The sequence below is a fragment of the Lissotriton vulgaris genome, chromosome 6, assembly GCF_964263255.1.
Source record: "Lissotriton vulgaris chromosome 6, aLisVul1.2, whole genome shotgun sequence".
NCBI lineage: Eukaryota > Metazoa > Chordata > Amphibia > Caudata > Salamandridae > Lissotriton > Lissotriton vulgaris.
The window spans coordinates 454465-477317 of NC_141694.1; the positions used below are offsets into that span (position 1 = coordinate 454465).

Here is a 22853-nt window from a genome sequence, read left to right on the forward strand (position 1 = left end):
CATGCGTAAAGTCAGACACAGGGTACAGGTGCTGCCTGCAAACAGTTAAAGACATGGGAGGGGTCCTGCCTGCAGAGAGAAATACACATGGGCAGGTCTCACTGGTGGTCAGTCAGACATATGGGAGGGGTGCTGCAGGCAGACAGTCAGACACATGGGAGGGGTGCTGCAGGCGGACACCTGGGAGAGGTACTGCAGGCAGACAGTCACACACATCGGAGGGGTGCTACAGTCAGACACCTGGGAGGGGTGCTGCAGGCAGACAGTCAGACACATGGAAGGGGTGCTGCAGGCGGACAATCAGACACATGCGAGGGGTGCTGCAGGCAGAGAGTCAGTACCAGTGGACAATGTCCTTCAGGAAAGAGGTGGACACTTGTCCGTCCTGTCAACAGAACACACCGGATCAATGTGATGGAAAGGTTGGAGGACTGGTTAACAGCAAAGAGCTATAGAGTGAAATAGGGACAGAAGGAGCTTGTCATGGGAGGGCTTATCCTGATGGTGGTGAGAGAGATCAGTTGAAAGAAGCGGCAGGTAGGAACATTCATGGAATCAAACATAAGGAAGACAAACAGCAACAGGTAAGAAACAGAGTCAGTCTGGAGCAGGCGGGATGGGAATGAGGTCCAGGAAGTTATGTTTGAGCACAGTAATGTTGTGGTTTGAGGAAAGGATGAGGGAGGATGTTAAACAGCGGGAGAGTCTATTTTAAGGGTGGGGTTTGTAGGAAAGTGCCCCTTTTTATATGATATCCCACTCACTTTTTGACTAATATATGATAGACTTCGACTGAGTGTGCACTGTGTCCATTCAGGTTTCCAGTACCAGTGTTCTTTTTTAAAACTGTACCTTCCTTTCCACAATTGGCACACCTCTGGCTCACAATTAGGTCCCTTGTAAAAGGTACCTGTGGTACCAAATGCCTTGTGACCCGACAGGGTCTCTAAGGGCTGCAGAATGTAGCATGCCACCCTCAGAGCCCCTCACCAAACACCTACCCTCTGCCATTGCAAACTAATTGTTTTGTTTCAAACAAAACTTCAGAGTAAACTTGGCTCACATTTCTGTGTGCCGCGTCTACCTGCCACTGCCAGTGGCATAGGTTAGTCACTCACCTAGCAGGCCTCACAGCCCTATGAATGCATGCACTATTCCACAGGTGAGGGCACAGCTGCATGAGCAATTTGCCACTCAATGTCTTTACCATTGACATACGTTGTAAGTGCAGTGGAGCCATATTGAGTACATGGGCTGGGAGTTTGTTATTACAAACTCCACAGCTCCATGATGGCTTTACTGAATGCTAAGGAGTTTGGTATCAAACTCCTCAGCATATTAAACCCACACGTATGCCAGTGTTGAATTTATTACAAAATGTACTCTGAGGGCATCTTAGAGATGTCCTCTGATTAACGACCAACTCCCTCATGTCTAGCTTACTGGTCTGCACCAGCCTACCACACACAGACATGTTTTTGACCCCCCCTGAGGTGGGAGCTCCAATGCTACTGTTGGTCAGGACAAAGGCTGCTTGGGGTGGAGGTGCTCCATGGCTACCCCTAAGCAGGAACAGCATTTAGGGCAGTGAGCCTCAAAGGCTTCCTGCCCTTTGATATGCTAGCCAGAGCCTCTCCAGCTATTAGAGATGGCCGCCCACTTGACCAAGCTCACTTTGAGCAGGAAGGACAGTGGGAATATTAGTAGTCAGGAGAGGTGGGTCCCTCCTCTGCCAGGACCACCCCTAAGGTTCCCTGGATCGAGATGACTCTCTCCTTAGGAAATCCTCCATCTTAAATGAAAGTATTTGACCCAATCAAGCAAGAGGGATGCTCCTCCCCCAAAGGCAGGGGACATTCTAGTGGGTACTAGTCACCATAAAGTCAAGTTGCCCACAGTCTACCATCTGCTAGTACCTGTAACACTCCTAAATTCAGTATTTAGGGGCACCCCTGAACCTTGATTCTCAGAGTTCTGCAACCTAAGAAGAAGACAGACAAAGTGGACTCCATGCAGCAAAGCAAGAAGACACCAACTGTCGTGGCTCAGCACTACCAGCATGTCTCCTGCTTCTCAAGCTCATGAAGAAGACAACAAATGTCCCATGGACAGTGACTTCCAAGAAATCCAGGAAGCCTGCCACGCTTCAATAAACACCAGACCTCCTGCAGACAGCGGCCCCTGCCCACTCGGCACCCTACGCCCATGGACCAAATTGGAGTGGCTCACCTGTCCTGTGATGTCTCCCCTGTGATCGTGATCTCATGTCCATCGGTGGTTGACCTCTCCTGGACCCCACTATGACACCTTCAAGCTCTAGATGAAGGGTTCCCCTGAACACGACCGGCTCCAACCAAGAAGATCCGACTCCAAATGGAACCCCTGCATCCTCAGCCCACCATCCTTGGGAAGCCCAGCCGGTGGTCACTGTCAGCCAGCCTCCTGTAGTGAGCCTGCAACCTCTTTGTGTGACAGACATTCCTCATTGTTAGACCTGGCATCTTTTGTCGTGATTCCCCAGTCTTTTTGCTTTCTGACCTCCAGGTGCTGGTTTAGTGTCTCTGCGCACGTTTTCAGTGCTGTTCATTGTTAAAGTACAAGTGCTCCTGTTGTAAAGTGTTATTATGGATTAGTGTTTTCATGATTGGCATATTTGATTTACTGGTAAGCCCCTAGTAAAGTGCATTGAGTGTGCCAGGGCCTGTAAATCAAATGGAACTAGTGAGCCTGCAGAACTAATTGCGCCACCCACATGAGTAGCCCTGAAAAGGTATCTCAGACCTGCCACTGAAGGGCCTCTGCACAGTTTGTAACTTCCATGTCGACCTGGCAAGTGCACCCACTTTCCAACCCCTAATCTTGCCTTTTCTTACATAAAGGTTAACCCTAAGGTAGGCCCAAGGTACCCTTGTGGGCAGGGTGCTGTGTGTGTGAAAGGTAGTGAATTACAGTGCATTTTGTTATTCACTATGAAAGGCTATCTGTCATATAGGACTGAATGGGAATTTACTTATATCACTTCATAAGCATAATGCTAGAATTGGGGGTCTCTAGTTGGCACAGGTAGTTACTTGTGACAAATAGGGACCCTCTCCTCTAGTCAGAGTAAGGGCGGTATACTCCTAGAATAATCCCTGCTCACCCCCTTGATAGCTTGGCACGAGCAGTCAGGCTTATGTCAGAGGCAGTGTGTAAAGCATTTGCGAACACATACAGTAATCCAGTAACAACACTACAAATGGACATCACACCAGGTATATAGCAAAAATAAGTATTCTTTTATATAGAGTTACCACAAGACCAATAAATGACAAAATTAATCCACAATACTATTAGAGATCAAGAGTTCTGGTTAAAAGCGTTAAATCAAAGTTCTGTGCGAGTCAGTAGCCCTGTCCGGCTACAGCGTTGCTGAAATAACACAGAATCTAACAAATCCAGCGGACCGCGGCGGTCTGGGCCTACTCAAATGTCGTCAGCCTGCGTGTCGCGAAGCGTGCGAGACGGTACCCAACTCCAGTGCGTTCACAGGACTCGAAGTCAGCAGCAGTGACCGCGTCGGTCAGACCAGTATGAGTCGGTGTAGGGAGGTGTTGCACATTGCGGTGTCCACCAGTCGCGTGCAGGCAACGGCTCGGTAACGGCGTCAAGATGGAGTCGGGGAGCTCAAAGCTTGCATTGTTCGAGCCAGAAATTGTTCGATGTGGTGCCTACAGGACACCAGGTCGGTTGTGAGAGTTGGTCACAGCTCCCTGCCTCTGTAGCCAATGAAACAGCGTTTCCAGCAGCAATCCACAAAGGCTGGTGAAGTCTACTGGTCCTGAGACTTCGGTCAGGGGGGAAGCTCTCTTCCAAGCCCTTGGAGATCCTTCACAAGTTGAAAGCAAAGTACACAAAGTTCTTTCTCCTTTCTGTGGCAGTCAGGCAACCACTGCAGGCCAATCCCCCAAGCAGCACTTCAGCTTGGGAATAGTCTCTCCTCAGTTTCGTCAGGTTCCTCTCCCCAGCAAAGGTTTCTTCTTGTAGTCCAAAGATGATCTAATTTCTTGGGATCAGGATCCCAATATTTATACCCCAAAATCCTTTGTTCTCTGAGGGGAGAGGGGCCTGTGCTCAGTCCAAACCAGTTCTGAAGCACTCTGTTTACCAGACTTCTCCTTTCCTTTCACAGTGCAAGGCACAAACATCAGACGCACCACAGGGGGTGGAGCCAGCACTGTGGGTGGGCACAGCCCTTTTCAGGTCCAAGGTGCAACTCCTCCCTCCCATCTAGATGCAGATCTCTCTATTCACCACTGGGCTGACTCATTCTGTCTCCTGGAACCCCCAGCCCTGTCACTCAAACTCCAGACAAGGAATACACAACCTAGTAGAGGCAGGCTTGAAAGGTTAGGCAAGCAAATAACTACTTTCTAAAAGTGGTATTTGCAAACACAGAATGTTAAAACCCACTTTACTAAAAGATATAGTTTATCATTCTGAGTTTAGGCATACTAAACTCGAATTTATACCATGTTCTCTGAGTCAGTTAGGATTATAAAATGTAATTATTCTAACATCCCATTCTGGCCTATGTAGAACAGGTAGCCTTGCAATAGTGAAAAAGGAAAATGGCTGTAATTCACTATTAGGACAAACCACACACATCAGGGCTTGTCCTACCTTATACTTACAATGCACCCTGCTCTTGGGCCTAACATAGGGGTGTCTGATATGAAGAAAATGGAAGGTTTAGGGATTGGCAAGTGGGTGCACTTGCCCAATCAGTATGACAGTACCAGACCGCACGCAGGCTCTGCAATGGCAGACCCTAGATACATTTTACAAGGCCGCTTCTGTGGGTGGCACAACCAGTGCTGCAAGCAGACTAGCAGCATTTGGATTTACACGTCCTGGGCACACTCAGTGCTCTGTACTAGGCTCTGACAAGTAAACCAAATAGTCAATAATGGAATCACCAATTAATACATTCATTTTTCAATAGGGAGAGCATATGCACTTTAGCACTGATCAACAGTGTTAAAGTGTCCAGAGTCATAAAATAGCCAACAACAGGTCAGAAAAAATATAGGAGGAAGGCAAAAAGTTCAGGGATGACCCTGCTAAAAGGGCCAAGTCCAACATATAACTTCCTATTGGGACCAGATAGGGAAACGGAGTTCAGTAAGCCTGAAATTAGAATATAAAAATGCATCTTTTAGTAAAGATGATTTTTATGTTCTGTGTTTGAAAATACCACTTTTAGAAAGTAGGCATTTTCTTGCGTAGCCATCCTGTGGGCCTCTGCTGGGTTTGATGATTGATTGTCTGGCTTTGGAGTGACTGGGGCTGGTGATGTGCGTTCTCTTCAAACAGCCACTGGGGGCGGGTGGTGAGGTGTGTCTTGCCTTGCCTGGATGGGTCAAGGCTGGGCTGAGTAGACCTGGGCTGCATTTACAGTAGTGGGAGGAGATTTCCTTGTACCTGAATGGGTCTGGTCTGCCTTGAGCAATGACGTCTTGACCTCCTGCCAGAAAGCTGGGCCAGAGACAACAGAACTGGTTTGGACTAAGCACAGACACTCTCTGCCTGAGAGAAGAAAATAATTTTGAGTATAAATATTGGGGCCCAGGCCCCAGAATTTTAGAAATCGCTGTTAATCATGGAACCTGAAAAGAAGAAGAGCTGCCAGGAGGAGTACTGACCCTTTGCTGTGTTGTTGCTGTGTTGGGTTGGCGTACAGTTCCTGCTTTTGCCTTGGGTAGTGAAAGGACTGGGCTGAACTTTCTATATTTGTGCTGAGGATCTCAAAGGGCTTGAAGTAGAGCCTGCCTCCTGTTCTGAAGTCTCTGGGGCTGCAAAGACTTCACCAATCTCAAGGTACCACTTCAGGAACAGTTGTTTCAGTATCCACAGAGAAGGGGAAAGCAGCCGATTGTGTCACCGACTCCATCGCTGGCGCTGTGTCCTGAAGGCACCGCAGAGTGTACTGCCGCATCTTGCACCACAACCCTGGTCTCACCGAAGACGACAACTGCCACTGCTACCACCGATCCGCTGCTTGCACTGTGACCTGTGGGCACTGCAAACGCACCACCTTACTTCACTTCGCCGCCCTGATCTCACCAATGCCGTCGCTGCCTGCTGACTTCGATACCTGTGACTGCATCATGGCTGGGGCACCACTTGTAAGTTTCACAATGCACCGCCTCAGCCAACACCGTAGTCTGGACTGACCGTCACCAGTTTCCCGCAACAAGCTCTGTTGCCTGCACAGTGGTGTGTCAGCACTGCATCGAGCACCGCCTACACTCCGCACCGTAGCCCTGGTCTCACTGATGCTGCTGTATGACCGCCACCAAACCTCTGCCTGCACCTTGCTTTGAGGGCACCACATGCTGCACTGCTTCACTTCACATTGCAACCAGCGACAGGTGGCATGACCGGTTCGCATCAATGTGTAGGTCACAACGCAAAAGGGACTGTTTACGAATCTGTCAACACCCACGACCGACGCGGTCTGACAGACCCGTTGGATTCTGTTGTTTTCGATATTGCTGTAGCCCCGGACAGGGCTACCAACTTGGAGGAACTGTGTTTTTGAGTTATTTCTGCAATTTTGAGGATAGCTTGCAAAGCATATATTTTCAAGTACTGTACGCTGATATTTTTTCGGATATATGGGTATTTTTCTAAACTGGTGTGGTGTCCTTTTATACTGTTTTCACTGTATTACTGTTGGTTATGTGAAAATGCTTTACACACTGCCTTTGGGACAAGCCTGACTGTGCGTGCATAGCTACCAAGGGGGGGTGAGCATGAGTTATTTAGGAGTGTATCCCCCTTACCCTGACTGGGAAGAAGGGTCCCTACTTGAGTCAACGGTGCAAACCATTACCAACTAGAGACGTCCGTTTTTATCCCTCATTGAAACGCAGTGGGTGCTCGATTCTGATTTTGAAGCCTGCACCCGGCCGCCACTGCACCGCTGATGGTGTAGCTTTGGTGCTGGCTTGTGGCCCCACCTGTACTCATTCTAACTCCCAAAGCCAGTGGCCTGAAACCATAGGTACCTACCACCAAACCATGCCTCTTCAAGGTTCCCCCAGCCTCCTTTGATTTACTTTGGGCACAGTGACCTCTGCACCTGGCTGCCCCAGTGCCGCTGGTGGTGCAGTACCTACCTTGAACTGACCCTTGCAAGATGTTTGTTCAAACCCCCAAAGACTGATATTGTCATTTAATAATCATAGGGCAATTAATCAGTACTGATGAAGAACCAGAGTCTAACGTGTGTTGTAACGGGACCACACTAACACAGTGTGCAGTATCTTTTTTCTCCACTCTTGTGGTCAGGTGGATAGTGTCATCATTGGGTCATAATTACCTAAGTGTAAGGTTCTTCAGGTGATTAACCAACCTCCACCAGAAGGGAAACTCTCTTTGTGTTTCGCAGTCTTGAAGCGTAACTAGTGATTAAAAATATCTCCTGTCCTGTATGAATAAAACTTTGTTATGACAGCACAGGGACATGATTAAAATACAAAGTGGAATGTAAGTGGATTAGTGATTGCTCCACTGCACCTAGTGAGGGGTTAACATGTTTCGGCCTAGGAATTGCTCTTGCAGGTCTGGTGGCCTTCTTCTGGACTGTGGAATGAGAGGTGGTCTTCAATTTTCAGATCACCTTTTTTTGCAGATGTGGTTAGATCATTCACTTACCCTTCTTCGTAAGTGAGCCTGGTGGCTCACGGTTCATCTTGTCAGTGCAGACTTGACCTATGACTTAATAAGGAGGCTTCAGTCCTCCTAGGATACGGGAGAAAGCAGTTGTTCATGAAGGGCAGGCTCGTCAGGGTGTCTCTAGACATTCCTCTCCCCCTGGCCGGGGTCTGAGCTTCCATTGGAGCAGCAGGTGCTGTGGCACCGGAGACCAGAGGGCCTAATTGTTAGTGTGTTTCACAGTTTAAACAGTGGTGAGGGGCCCCATTTCCTTCCTTGCACCAGGGCCCAGGTCACACTCTCAGACTCACACATTCATCTTTCATTGTCGGTTCTTGTAGAAATCCAATCACCCTCGCTTTAAAAAAGATGCACAGACACATTTGTTTAACTTGCTTTTAGATAAAGCAGTTTTTTTAAATGAATACAATCACTCTTTTCTGCAGCTTTATGTATTTTGACATTATCGTGATTTGAGAATATTATGAAAAAGAATCAATTCATCAAACACCAATTTTCAACCTTTGTGTGATTACTTCAGATGAACGGGTCTTGCGGACTCAATGCAGATGTACGGATATATTTTCTCTTGAAAAGTGGCGGTGTAGGTGTAGATATGCTGTACATTTGTATCATCGTAGAAAGACACCAGCCCCTCCACATAATCTACAAAAATTCCCAAGTTGGTAATTTCGCCTTCAAAATTTAGGTATTTGAGCATTTCATCCACAGCCTTATACCTTGACTTTGATTGTCTGAGAACCCAGACGCCGTCGCTGGGGGTAAGAAGAGTGTTGCTGTTTGTGCCTACTGATTCGCTGGCGACCCCTAGAGTCCACTGGTAGAGATTAGTCGACGCATAGAGTTGCGTGGCACTCTCTCTTGGGTCTATGGTCACTTGCCAGTACCACTTCCCTGAGAGGACCGCCGTGGCCCCCCGGACACAGCGGTACATGTCGAGGTTCTGGAGATCCTTCCCGTTACTGCTGATGAGGAAGGTGCTGTCTGCAGCCTTCGGATCCACCGACAGGGACGCTGCGGAGACAGAGAATATCATCAGGTCACTCACCCACTTTTCAACACTTCCGAATAGTGCATAAGTTCTACTACTGCAGCGCGAACAGATGCAAAGCTCTCACTGGTGCAGCAGGTGAAGTGGCACCGGACCCGTCTGTGGCACTGCTGTACTAGTGCAGTGTGAACTAGGGCGTAGCAATCAATGGTGCAGCAGGTGCAGTGTCACCCAGTCCAGCCAGTGGCCCTCCTGCAAGAAGGTCAGTACTGCATGTTGTAGATCAGTGTTTAATTTTTGTAACAATATGGGCCAGGTGCTTTTCAGGAGGCCACTGCAGCACCTTTGCCCCTGCCAGCGCTGCCAATTATAGTTAAATATCACACTCCTCCAAGTGCATCAATGCAACCAATTCCAGTCCCCCGAAGCTATAAGAATGGCTTGGGGCTGCTATTGGTCATTTTCAGGTGTATTGGGTTGACAAACAGCTGCTGTGCTCATCAGTAAATTAGACAAATGGTGCCACCATGTGGCAGACCATCATAAACGTCGATGTTGACAATTAAGTGCCGTGCCGAGCACTGGACACCACCATCTCAAATTAAGCATTGTGTCAGATGCACGTTAAAATACAGAACAAGCCTACAAAAAGGTCTGCTAGAATCAGAGACAAGTTAAACTAATGGGCATGTGGTGCAGGTTAGTGTGAAGGGTGCAATCGTGAGCAGTTGTGCCTCACTCCTCAGGTTACACCCGTGTCCGAGGGCTAGTGTGTTTAGCTGCATCAACGTCGCACATCATCTCACATTCTAAGAGTGTGTCCATCTCAGGGGTCGAAGTGAGTGGGATCAGCAGGGCACGGCGTGCCCCTACTTCTTTCATTTCCTACAGTCCGTTCCCCTAGTTTGTAATTTTAAACATACCTCCCAGACGGCAGAAATCGCCAAGGCCGATAGTTAAGGCTCGGCTTTTGGGGACGGGCAGAGAAGGAAAAGGACTCTGTCTTTTCCTTCGTGCCCAGAGAGGACACGGACAATGTCCAGTTCTCTCTGCCCCTCTCTTTGTTACCCATCTTCCCTCTCTTTCTGTCTCGCTCCGCCGCATTTAGTGAACCTTGACTTCAAAAAACTAGTATTAGCAAAAAACAACAGGGATAGGGTCAGAGCTATTTGCTGCCTGCACACTATTCCACTATATATAGTCTTAAGTTAAATATTCAGAAAAACCTGTGCGTATTGGTCGAGGGCGTGACCCATAAACGCCCCCTAGATAGTGATGTAAAACATCACAAACAATGAGAAATACACAATGACCCGCACAAGGTAAGATTATACACAGATTGTATCTTTTGCAAGAAATCATGCAACAGTATTTTCAGAACATGTAATATAGACGCTTTCCAAAAGAGAAGTGAAGTCCAAATCTTGAAAGTTGTAATGGAAAAACTTTTTATTCACGAAAAACAGGAATTCATTGATTTGCTAGCAGCCAACGCGTTTCGTCACTAACGTGACTTCTTCAGGGATTTGAGGAACTGTTTATCTAGTCCCTTTGTATTCAGTGCAGCTTGTAAGTGATTCAGATCTGTGTAGTGGTTTTAGATTTCTTGCTTCTAAGTCATAGACAACATTGTCAGGGTTACTCTGGTGTATCCCCAGTAATATCTTTTTTTGCTCTGTTATATATGTAGGTTTTGTTCTGTTCAAGGCCCCAATGGTTCTCCTCAGTAAAAAGCAGGCATTTTTAGCGTGCCGCCACCGTCTTGCCCGAGGTCCTCATCCCATTCATTGGAACAGAACAAAACCTACATATATAACAGAGCAAAAAAAGATATTACTGGGGATACACCAGAGTAACCCTGACAATGTTGTCTATGACTTAGAAGCAAGAAATCTAAAACCACTACACAGATCTGAATCACTTACAAGCTGCACTGAATACAAAGGGACTAGATAAACAGTTCCTCAAATCCCTGAAGAAGTCACGTTAGTGACGAAACGCGTTGGCTGCTAGCAAATCAATGAATTCCTGTTTTTCGTGAATAAAAGGTTTTCCATTACAACTTTCAAGATTTGGACTTCACTTCTCTTTTGGAAAGCGTCTATATTACATGTTCTGAAAATACTGTTGCATGATTTCTTGCAAAAGATACAATCTGTGTATAATCTTACCTTGTGCGGGTCATTGTGTATTTCAAAAAACTAGTATTACCCTCTCTTTCCTCGATTTGTTTATTTGCTCCCCCGTGAAATGGATCTAAAAAAGAAAAACACTTTTGTTGGAAACGTCATCTTTTCTGACATTTTTCAATTCCTAAGTACAGCCTTAGGATGGCGAAAAATAAAACATTCAAAATATGAAAACTAACTAAAGTAAGTCAGAGTGGTTGCAAGGTGGCCAAATTGATTTTTTCACACCTAAATACATTAGCAGCACTTTACAGTGTTTGCTGGCGCTACCTTTGTGTCCTCATCTCTCTTTGACAACAGTAACTTTTCAGGTAAAAGCACTCTCTAATTTCTGAATAATGAGTGTAAAAAGAAAAAGGTAACCATGTTGTTCCTTCTTAAATTTCACATGCTTTACTTAATCTTGCATTCCCTACGAGTGTTTGCTTTATCAAGGATGTTGTTAATTTTTTTAGGCAGCATATTGCTCTTGTCTAGTGTGTCATTTGAACTGAGTATCATTCAGGTGTTTATAGCGGTCAGTGCAGTGCACGTTTCTCTCAGTGGGCAGTATGGTGCTCAGTGGGGGAGAGGATGTGGCACTATGGTCAGAGCTGCTGAATTTGGAACTGGGGAACCAGGTTCAGCCTTCATGACCAGTCCATCAGACCACTCTCCTGAGGGAGCATATTCCCATGCTAGACCTTAGAAGGCCCCACAAGACCTTAGAAGCCCTGGTGTCTTAGCACCAGCAGGTGGACCCTAGCTGTGGCAGGTGTGGGTAAGACTAGAAGGCCTGTCCGCCACAATTCTTTCTAAAGTTCACTTCCAGTCTTGCAGGCAGGCCGATGAAGCAGCACACCCTAGAGCGACAGTGATCCAGTCACTGTGACTCTGTCACTGAAGTCACAGGACCCTGGAGCAGGGTGGCTCTAGGGCAGTGCGACGGTACCAGGCGATGACCAGCCGCGGTCCGTGCTGGTAAAAGTGGGGGGGCAGAGGGTCCTAATACGGGGGGATTTCAATGGACAATGCAGAGAGAAAATTAAATTAATAATACATTTTCCTTCAGCATCATCGCTCGAAATCCCCCCCTTACTCGGCCACACTGCCCCACTGCTGTTACCTGCACGGACCGCGGTTGGTGCTGACTTCAGGTGGGGGCGTCTTTGCAAGTATAATATGGTTTTAAAGGCACTTGCTGACTCCTTCCTGGCCTCCAACAATTTTCTGCAACAATAAAAATATCATGATAACTCCAGTGATTGTTCTGAGTAGAGAGAGATGGTGTTTTGTCTAGTGGACGTTTTGACTCATGGAAAGGAAGCCCGGAGGGTTAATGCCTGCTGCAAAGAACATGTACCATGCAGATCACAAAGTGCACATAATGTGAATAGGTCAGTGGGTTACTGCTTTTGTCAGAGAGACACTATTGTTACTTGCAGTTTATAAGTTAAAATCCTAACCTAGAACAGTGAGCTATGAACTGTCATGTAAGAGCTGCAGGCAAACTGCAAGGTATAAATTAGAGCATTATGTATTTGATTATCCTAATGTTTACCCATAATTATGTGAAAAACATTTGCAAACTAGGATATGTTGCCATTCATGTTTGAACAGCTCTTGTGGAAAAAAGGGAGGAGAAGTGGTGATGACAGAAACTGCATGGCTCGGAGACAAAAGGCTTGCGCTTCCACTTTTAAGGATATTTGGGGCATTCTTTGATTAGAAACCTATCCCACTTTGTGAATGTATTTTAATGTCAATAACTCGGATTAAACCTTAAATAAACATGAGTATCCATTGGTTAAGTTAAATAATGCAACAAGCTGTAACAGGTTGGTGAAATGGGAAACAAATACTACCAATGTTTCTCTTTCTGCCACACCTCTGACTCCGCCCACTGACGCAATCCCACAGGCGCATCTACAGATTCACTAACCTTTCACACAAAGCAGTGTCAGAGGCAGCGTGCAGAGGCAGCGTACAGAGGCAGCGTGCAGAGGCAGCGTGCAGAGGCTGCGTACAGAGGCAGCGTGCAGAGGCAGCGTGCAGAGGCAGCGTGCAGAGCTGAGTTTTGTGAAAGGGAGAAAACAGAAATGTGCCATACAAACTAAGATATCTAAGATGTAGCGCACTGAAGATATGGCTCTCTCCTGCTCTCTCCTGGCCACACACTGCAGCACATATTTTTTTGTGTTACAACTCACACTTGTTACATATTTTTATGCATACTGTATCACACATGGACTAAACTAAACAGATAATTTCAAATGCACAACATAACTTAGAATTGTACCTCTGTAGACTGTTGGGTTAAAAACACGACTCTCTGCAAAGATGAAAGAGAAACATAGTGAGATATTTTTACATTTTGTAATTCTTTTTACATTTTAGGACTTTTATATAGCGCTTACATGAACCGAAGGGTATCAGAAAGCTTTACAACAACTTACATGAATACACAGAGTCACAGTACATTATACATCTAGATTCTGGAAGTTTCTCAGTTCGATAATTATGAAGTAAAAGTTCCTGTCAGAGTAACTTAACTTCTACAGCTGGTGTGGCTCAGAGGTAATCTGGTTTGCCAGTGTGGAGGGCTTTATACTCTGCAGTCAGGGAGGTATCACGACATACAAAAATATTCACAATATTATTAATTCGAAACATGGGGTTTAGGGCCTCCAAAAGTAGACATTCTTGATGACCTGGAGAAGTTCCGGTTCATAAAGTAAAGAACATGAGCACATCTGTGATGACGTGCGCAGAAGTTCTGCCATTGTGCTTGAACTCCAATTGTACGACTCTGGGCGCTTCACCACTGCTGACAAGTGCTAAAGTATTTATGCTCACTCTGCTAAACATGGTTTAATTGGCACATTACGAATTAACATTTACTTTACTTGTAAGTCCCTTGTAGAGTGGTATCCCATATACCCAGGTCCTGCAAATTAAAAGCTAGTAGTGGGCCAGCAGCACTGATTGTGCCACCCTCTTGAGTAGCCTGTACAATATGTCTCAGGCCTACTGTTGCAGCCTGAATGTGGCGTTATATTACCATATCAACTGGTAAATAAACCCCCTTTGCAAGCCTCAAACTCCCCTTTTACGGTCGAACCTAGGCAGCACATGCGCTGTCTCCCCGAGACATACAGTAATTAGTAGATACTCATCCTAATGGTTTTTTATTGGTTAATTCCATTGTCTGGTAAAATCTCTTTGTTTTGACTGGTTAATGTGTGTTTTAGGGATTGGTGTCACTACAACGCATGCTTTTACATCGCATGCCTTTACAACGCGGTTTTTACCACGCAGTCCATTACAACGCATAATGGTTTTAGGCGCTGGATAGTGAATTATTTAATTTACTATTCCAACTCCAGTCCCCGTGGATAGCAGGGAAGGTGTTGGATAGTAAATTAAATATATTCCCTATCCTAGAGCGCCCCCCAGCGCAATGCGTTGTAATGGTATGCGTTGTAATGGTTGCGATGTAATGGTAGTGCGTTGTAAAAAATGCGTTGTAAGTGATGTTCCCCGTGTTTTAGTTGTGATGTGATGTGATGTGAAAAGCACTTGTATAACGCGGCTTACACCATACGGCTTCTTGGCGCTTTGCCGTGAGGGGGAAACAGCAATAGCAACAGAAAGAAAATGAAGAGATCCAGAGGGATTAGTCATAGGCCAAGTGAAAAAGATAAGTTTTCAGCAGAGACCTGAAGTGAGTGTAAGAGGGAGCAAGTCCCAGCTCAGTGGGTAGAGAGTTCCATAAGGAGGGCGCCAAGAACGAGAACCAGAGACCGCCAAGTCTCTTACGCTTAAATCTCAGGACTTTGAGAAGAGCCAGATGAGAGGAACGCAGGTTCCGTGAAGGGACATGCAGGTGCAGTAAGGCAGAGATAAAGGACGGGCCAGTACCCAGTAGGGTTTTGAAGATCGTACAGCCTAGCTTAAATTTACAGCGCTCGGACACCGGGAGCCAGTGGAGTGATTTTAGCAAAGGACGGGCATGATGGTGCCTGGGCTGGTGATATATTAGGCGGGCAGCCTGATTTTGGACCAGCTGAAGTTTTTTGAGCTGGTAGGCTGGGATCCCGACGTACAGAGAGTTGGCGTAGTCCACCCTAGAGATGACTAACGCCAACAGGGCCAGGGTAAGGGCTTCCGTAGTTAGGAAGCGGGCTATCTTCTTAATTTTCCTCAGCTGATAAAAGCTAGAAGACACCGTAGCACTGATCTGAGCCTTCATTGTTAAATCCTGACTAATAATGATGCCTAAACTTTTGGCCGATGTAGCTGGCACCGGAGCAGGGCCCAGACTAGAAGGCCAGTAGGTGGAGTTCCAGGGATTGGAGAGGCCCCCCGACAAGAACCAGTTTGGTCTTGTCGGGGTTGAGCTTTAGTTGGTTAGCCCCTATCCAATTGCTAATATGGCAGAGGATGGTTTGAAAGTCAAGCACTGACTGGTGCGAGGAATCAATATTAAACACCAGCTGGATGTCATCCGCATAATTAAATGCAGTGACATTCATGCCACGCAGAGACCGAATCAAAGGGGTAAGATATAAATTAAAAAGAAGAGGGGATAAGGAAGAGCCCTGCGGGAATCCACAGGTCAGCCCAACTCTGTCGGCTGAGAAGTGGGAGAGTCGCACCGCCTGATGCTGATCGGTCAGGAATGAACGAACCCACCCAAGGGACGTGCCCCGGATGCCAGCCTCCCTGACACGGCCGACCAAAATATCATGGTCGACCGTGTCAAAAGCGGCCGACAAATCCAGGAGCACTAGGGCCTGGCTGATGTTCGAGTCAGCGCCCCTGCGTAGTTCTTCCATGACTGAAAGAATGACTGCTTCTTTCGAGTGGGCAGGCCTGAACCCAGCCTGTTGAGAATCCCGAAAATGAGATTATGAGTTCCTCCTTTTCTTTTTTTGGGAATGCCTAGGCAGCACCACGTAACTACTGTAAATATGCTACCAGAAGAATGATTTATTTTACTTTGAACTCTTTAGTTTTTGGTTGCTTAATTTGATTGTGCATGGAGTTTTTTTTTTTTTTTAGACCGGTGAGATCGTGTTTGCGATATATTATTTTGACTGGTAGGATGTGTGAGAAGTTGGCCTGGTATATAAGGCTCACTAATTCTAGTGATCACTTTGTACCATGCCAAGCAACCCTTATGATGATTGGTTGTAATTCAACCTTGTAGACCAGTTATCCTAGTGGTAACGTGGACAAAGCAGTCTTAGGCTAAACTCTGAAAGGCATGTGAAGCCAGCTGTAATACCATACACAACCCCCGTGAATACCAAATGAAAGGGACACCACACAGATATATATAGAAAATATATATTGATTTATTAACTATAAAATCCCCTGGACTCTTTATGAGCACAGAAGCACAAGCGTTAAATCACAAGACAGTTTAAAATACACAAAAGTTGCACAATATGGATGAGCCCTAGGGGCCACCTAAACCATATACTAAGAAAGTGGTATAAGAGATACCAATCGGAATGGGAACAGGCCTAGGGCCTTGGGAATCGCTGGAGCTATTCGAGACTAGCAGTGACTAAGTCAGGAAAGGCCCGCGGGACTCGGGTGCAGTGTTCAAAGTGCACGCACTTTCCAATGTAAAGTCTATGGTGCGTAAAAAGTACAAAGTTAGATAGTTAGGAACCTTCCGAGTGACCTAGAACGCTGAAACTTAAGACACAGGCCCTTGAGATGTGTACCAGTGTAGGAACACCGGCGGAGCAGAGTTACCTCACCCACAGGAAGCGGGTGCACAAGGTCGAAGTAGTGTCGGGTTTTGTCACGCTGGTCGATGGTGCTTGGAGCTGAAGATGCTGCAGGCGGCTCGATGTGAAGAGTTCCGGTGGATCCAAGGGTGGATCTGAAGATGTGAAGACCTGAAAGCAGAGGGGACAATGTTCAAAGTCACTAGCCAGTGATTACCGTGGAACCAGATTGGAACCAGGCGATGTCCGGTGCAAACAGGCTTTGTTGGGTAGCTTCTCTCTGCAGCCACGTGGACACCGGGGGTCGAGGACGTCCAGGAGTTGGTCACGGGCTGTCCCACGCAGGCTTCTTGCTGTTGGCGGTGTCAGCGACCTGATCGGAGCAAACAGGCCTTGACTAATGCAAGCCACGCAGGAATCAAAAGATGCTTAACACTCGGACCAGCAAGGTCAGAGCGAGTGCTCCTTTTCACAGGAGCTTGGGCAAGTCTGGAGCAACCAGACCCGCTGTGTAGTTTGTCGGGTTCGTTGCCAAGATGGCCGCTGACCACGTGGCTAGTGGCCGGGATGGCACGTCGAGTGGCACAATGCAAAAGGGCCCCACGCAGATCGTGGAGATGCTGGGGGGCTGATCTTTGGTGCAAGGGCTGCTCAGTGGTGGGGGTTCTCAGTCTTCAAAGCACAACGTTGAGGGTGCCTCAGAAGCTGCGCAGTCAGCTTTTCAAGTGTCTTCCAAGATGTCCGGTCCCACGTCACTCGGTGCCTCCACGGGTCCCTTCTTTGCAGGGACTGTGGATCGGGCTGTGAGAGGTCTGGGAGTCTGGGTCTTGTCAGGCTCTGGGCTCGGGCTTCGGCGGGAGGCGGAAGCAAAGCAGATGTCGAGTTGCTGGTTGGTGCCTGTGTTCACAGGGTGGCCACTCCTAGGCCACAAGGGAGATTCTCTTCAGTCTTCTGAGCAGCAGAATGTCGAAGTCCAGTCTTCTTCTTTGTTTCAAGTTGATTCAGGATGATCTGCTGTGCAATGGCACTGCTCCCCCTCTTATTCCCATTCTGAGGGGTGGATCACCTACTAGGTCCCTCCTCTGGGAGGAACCAGGAAGGGGGGCGGTTACACCCCCTTTCCTCTGTCCAGCTCCTCGCCAGTCCTGGGTCTGGAAAGTCCCAGGACTGGTTTGGACTGGCCTATGCACGGGGTCACCTTGTGTGCCCCGAGCATGTCTGATTCTATTCAGCCCTGTCCTACCCAATACACAAAATCCTGTCTGGGGTGGTGCTCGCACCTCCCAAGGCAGGAAACCCTTTTTCCAGGCCACCATCTGCCGAGTTTCGGTCAGCAGCAGGAGGCCAGACTCGTGTCTGTGGTGGCAGCATCCATTTTGTGATGCTTAGGCTCTGGTTAACTTTAACCGGGTTTAAGGCTACACACATGTCGTGCCCCTCTAGAAGGGTGGAATGCTATCCCTGTCGACAGAACTGTCGAGGGGATAGTATTCCAATTCGTATGACACCTTACTCGACATGTTTTGATAAAGCCAAACCAAAGATAGCATTTAACCGCAAGGATTATAATGCACTGAAGAGTATATGGTATGGCAATATCCCGGAACAGCTTAGGGAGTGGTTCCCGACAGCTGCAGACAGGCTCAGCTCATGTTAGAGCACCATCTCACATATTTCCAAGCACTCTGCCTCCAGGATTGATGAGGCCTTCCATAGGAGTGGCTGATAGGAACATATGTGTCCAGTTTAGGGTTAGGCACAGGCATACTGTACCTAAGCAAGAGGTGATTACACCAACTTACCCCAGCTGAGTGATCAGCCAGTTGTGTCAAATATGGTGGCCAGGCCAGGGGTGGCACAATACATGCTGCAGCCACTGGTAGGCCTTGGATGCACCTATGCCCTGGGTACCTATGGTACACTGTTACAGGGGCCAACAAGGTGAACCAATTCCAATTGTGTTATGCACCTAAGGTACATGGAGTCCATTTTAAGGAGAGAGCAATCAGCCTGGGGCCCTGAATAGCAGGATCCCAGGCCAACTAAGTCAAAAACCAGCTAAACACCAGGCAAAAAGTTTGGGGGTAACCATAGTCAGATATCCACCTTCCTACAGGATGAGGTGTATTTTTTTCTTTGTTGATATTTTTTCTAGTAAGGAGCATATTTTTGGGGGTTCTTTTTGTGGCTTAATTTAAACGTGCATGCAATCAATCAGTCAATAAACATTTGTTTTTTTAATTAATTAAAAGAATAACAATTTGTCACTTGTGTAAAAAATCAACAGCAAAATGTGATAATTTTCCTTAAAACCTTAAAAGCTTTACATTCTCAGTTATTAATATACAAGCGTATATAACAGTGTGTAGCATGTAGTTAACACGTTCTGTGTGTGAATTAATAGATGTCTCACTGTACAATGAAAGGGTTACATTCAGGCTTGATTTGAAAATGACAAGCAGTCTCACCTGAATTTCTTGGAAGGTAAAGTTTTTTACCCTATCAGAGTGATGGCTGGCTGTATTGTTTTCAATGCTCGCTCATGGAAGTTGAGAAACAGTTCATTTGAGTGTCCGTCGGGTCCAGACCTGCATTTATGGCTGATCTTCCGGTCCGTATTGTTCTGCGCATTCCTTAAAAAAGTGACTCGTGCCGTGCAAAGTTTGGAGCAGATGCAATGGGTGAAGGCCTCTTTGCTGCCGCCTCAGAGGCGCCATCTGTCGGCCCTTTAAGGGCCCAGGGTGGCTGATCTACAATGGAAGGAGGGAGTCCGCCGGAGCAAAGGGCCATACGATGTTGCTTTCGGCAGATCGAGGATGTAATGTTTAGGTGCCGGCGCGAAGATCTTATAGTTATTGCTCACGTTCTCTTACTGAAGGTGTTTTTGTCAATTAACAAGGAGTGAAATTGTGCTGGTTTGTGGGATGCATAAGTCAAGTTAGTGTTCCAAAGCTCTCCTTTGCAAGTTCTTTTTAGTGCTTTTTGGAGATATTGGTTGTAAGGTGATGTCTTTCATCTTCTATTTCCGCCCGCAGAGCTCTGTTCAGTACGGAGTCTGCTTTGTTTCGTTTCCGTCGGTTCCATTGCGTCATAGTTGCGCACATCCTCCCTAGTCTTTCGTTTCTTAAACCAAAGTCGAGTCGGACCTGTGCTGGGGATGCAGACTGATGTAGCTGAAAGACCTCTTCGTATGTCGAGACCAGCAATGTTTTCAAAGGTTCGCAGTCTTTTCCACGCAGAGCAATGCTGGCATTGGGCCCGATATCACTGCAAGTAAAAGGTTTGTACGGTGGCCCCTTCAGTCTTTTTGCTAGGGTCCTGAAGGCAAACGTTAGTGCATTTGTTCTCTGTAGCATATAAGCTTTCCATTCTCGATGGCTCTGCCTATTGTCAATATAAAAACCAATCTACTTGTAGTTTGAAACCTCCACTAGCAGTTTGAACTCAAGTTGTATCTTCTGCTTGACCGTTGGGTAGTCACTAATTAGCGTTGTCTTTCTTTTCGATGTGTTATTTTGTAGTCGAGTGGTTGCTGTCCATTCCAACAGGCGGACCTGCGGGTCTGCGGACAAGAGAGACCTGCGGAGGACGGCTTCGGTACGGCTCCTTCAGACTCTGTAATCTGCATTTGAGAGATGCAAGAGAGATAACGTTCCAGGTTGAGGTGGGAGTTGATCTTGTCGAGCTGGTGTGCCAGATCTGCCATGAACAAATTAGAAATGCGCAGAGCCACCAGGCATCCTTGTTTTAGTCCTTTAGTGGTGGTTAACTTTCGCGCTTGTCTTGAGCCATCTTCCAGCTTTGCTCTCATCCATGTGTTGGAAGAAAGACGCAGGGGCTTATTACCAAGCAATAGCGATAATTATCGCTATTGCTTGGTTAGAGACAAAAATTTACCGCCGAGCTGCGGCGATTTTTATTGCAGATACCAAGGTTTATCGCAAATGCGATAAAAATCAGCCGCAATGCATGAATATCGCTGAAAAGTCCGATAATCATGCATTACCGAGCTAATGCTCTTAGCCATGTTATCCACCTCCCATTGGAAAACATGGCTAAGAACTGCTCAGGGCAGGTGTTAGCTTTTGGAGATATTCGCGCTTAGCGCGAATATCTCCATAAGTTGGTAATAGGAGATAGCGATGTTAGCGACTGTTTCCAGTCGCTAACATCTTGGCACGCCCACTTTGCATGTCATTAGTGATAAATATCACTGACATGCAAAGTGGAGCCCAAGATGGTCCCTATCTCCTACTAGCTGTTGCTAACTGGTGTTAGCGACAGCTAGGTAATAGGGAGATAATTTTATTTCCGCATTCTTGGCTTTTAAAGCCAAAAAAGCGGAGATAAACCCCCTTGATAATATGCCACGCAATTCCCTCTGACATTTTCCAAGCTTTCAGCTCTTCCCACCGGAGGTGACGATCCAGGCTATCAAATGCAGACTTGAGGTCTATGAAGCCGAGGTGCAGTTGTAGTTTTCTCCGTTTGTACTTGTCTACAATGAGGGAAAGTTTTAAAATGTTTGTGATTGTCCCGATTCCTTTTCTGAAACCTGTCTGGTTGAGGGGAATCAAATTTAGCTTGCTCGACCAGATAGTCAGGTTTTCCAGGGTCAGGGAGTACTTTGCTTCAACATCCAGAAATGCGATTAATCTGTATTTTGCCGGACATGTTCTATCCCCACCTTTGTAGATTGGTGAGATCATTGAACCGAGCCTGCTTAAAAGAATTTGATTTAGATTCTCGGCTTTGTTGAACAGAGAATATTTTATTGTTTGATTAATAAAAATCATTACAATGATGGGCATGCGTCAATAAAAACGTATATCAGACAATTGCTAAAATACTCCTGTGTCTTTGCTTACGTTGTCTCCTCGTGCTCTTTTAGAAGCAGCCTAAATGCGGCCATTTGATACATTGATACCATCGCAACAAAAAGTAAATAATAAGTGGGTGTGAATTTCAGTAATGAATAATTAATAAAAGACCTAATCATCTCTGTTTGTTCTTGCTATTGGAATGTAGACTTCATCTAGACGAGGAATCCTTTTTATTAAGACACAGTTAAGAGCCGTAGTGATCTATTCTAGTTTTAACATCGACTAAAACAGTGGGACACGACATTAGTTGTTGTTAAAAAGCTGCTAACTAAACCACTAATGGTGCAAAGCTATTTGTAAATAAGTAAAACCCTACATAGGGTACATAAGGTAATTAAAAGCAGCAAAAGCAGAGGACAATAAGTAAACAATGTGGAAAGAGCCATATTCAACTGCTGTCAAATAGTGCAGTAAAGTAAACAGATGGGCAACACAACATCGGGCTTAGATCTCCCCATAATGAATTAACAGTTGTTAGCTGGCTGGATCTCGCAGTTTATACGTCTTTTTACTGATCTTGCAACAAACTTAGTAAACCGGATGTTGAGCACTGGATTGTCCGGATTCATAGATGAAAGAATGGCTTGTCGACAAGAGCGAACTCCAAGTTTGTTCCATACGCCCTTCAGCAAGGTCTTTCGACCGTTAAGACGTGCAGGGCAAAGACATACCACATGCTCGATTGTTTCCTTACTGCTCCCACATCCCCTGGTGTTTGTGAGGCGCCAACTTGGCAAGTGATACAGGAATGGCCATTCACCCACTCTGAGGGCCAAAAATCATTTTTTCCATGACACTGAGTAGGTGCATGACAAATGAGGCGCCACAAACCCTGGCTTAAACCCTGATATGACTGACCTGGCATGCTTACGTTGTACCAGTTGGGCTCTGTCAGAGTGGGAGGACCAGAAGCGGACATTCCTTTTAACATAGGTTTTGAGGGTATTTTGCTGCCGCCCAGTACAGGTCTACTAGGGCGCCACTCTACTTTGTCTGGTTACCACCACACTAACATGGAGCCAGACATCTAGTAGTGCCCCACGTTTTTCACATAGGTACTGTAGAAGTGCCACGTGACTAGTTAGGAGCAATCAAGGCAAAAAACATGTTAACCCATTTCACAGTGATAGCCCTCTCGCAACATTACATCCACATAGAACTACAACATATTTGTAATCTTTTAACATTTTTTTAAGGAGAAGCTGTATCTTGCGAATTGATATTTCACTTGTTTGCAAAGGTTTTAATTAATCATGCAATAAAGTTATACCATACCATACCACATAGGGCAGCCACATATTTTTAATCAAGCTGGAACTACCTTTAACATTACAATGTCTTGATT

The 22853-nt window shown here is 46.3% G+C and overlaps 1 protein-coding gene across 1 annotated transcript in view; it reads right to left on the bottom strand.

Moving 5' to 3' along the window:
* Positions 1-8154: 8154 nt before the first annotated feature.
* LOC147706662 (CD5 antigen-like) overlaps positions 8155-22853 on the bottom strand; it is a 226112-nt gene continuing 211413 nt past the window's right edge. Inside the window, exons 5-6 of the mRNA XM_086925220.1 lie at positions 13181-13213; positions 8155-8736 (exon numbers count right to left, since the gene is read on the bottom strand). Coding sequence (XP_086781346.1) covers positions 8234-8736; positions 13181-13213 — 536 coding nt within the window. The 3' untranslated portion in view covers positions 8155-8233. The remainder of the gene's footprint in view (positions 8737-13180; positions 13214-22853) is intronic.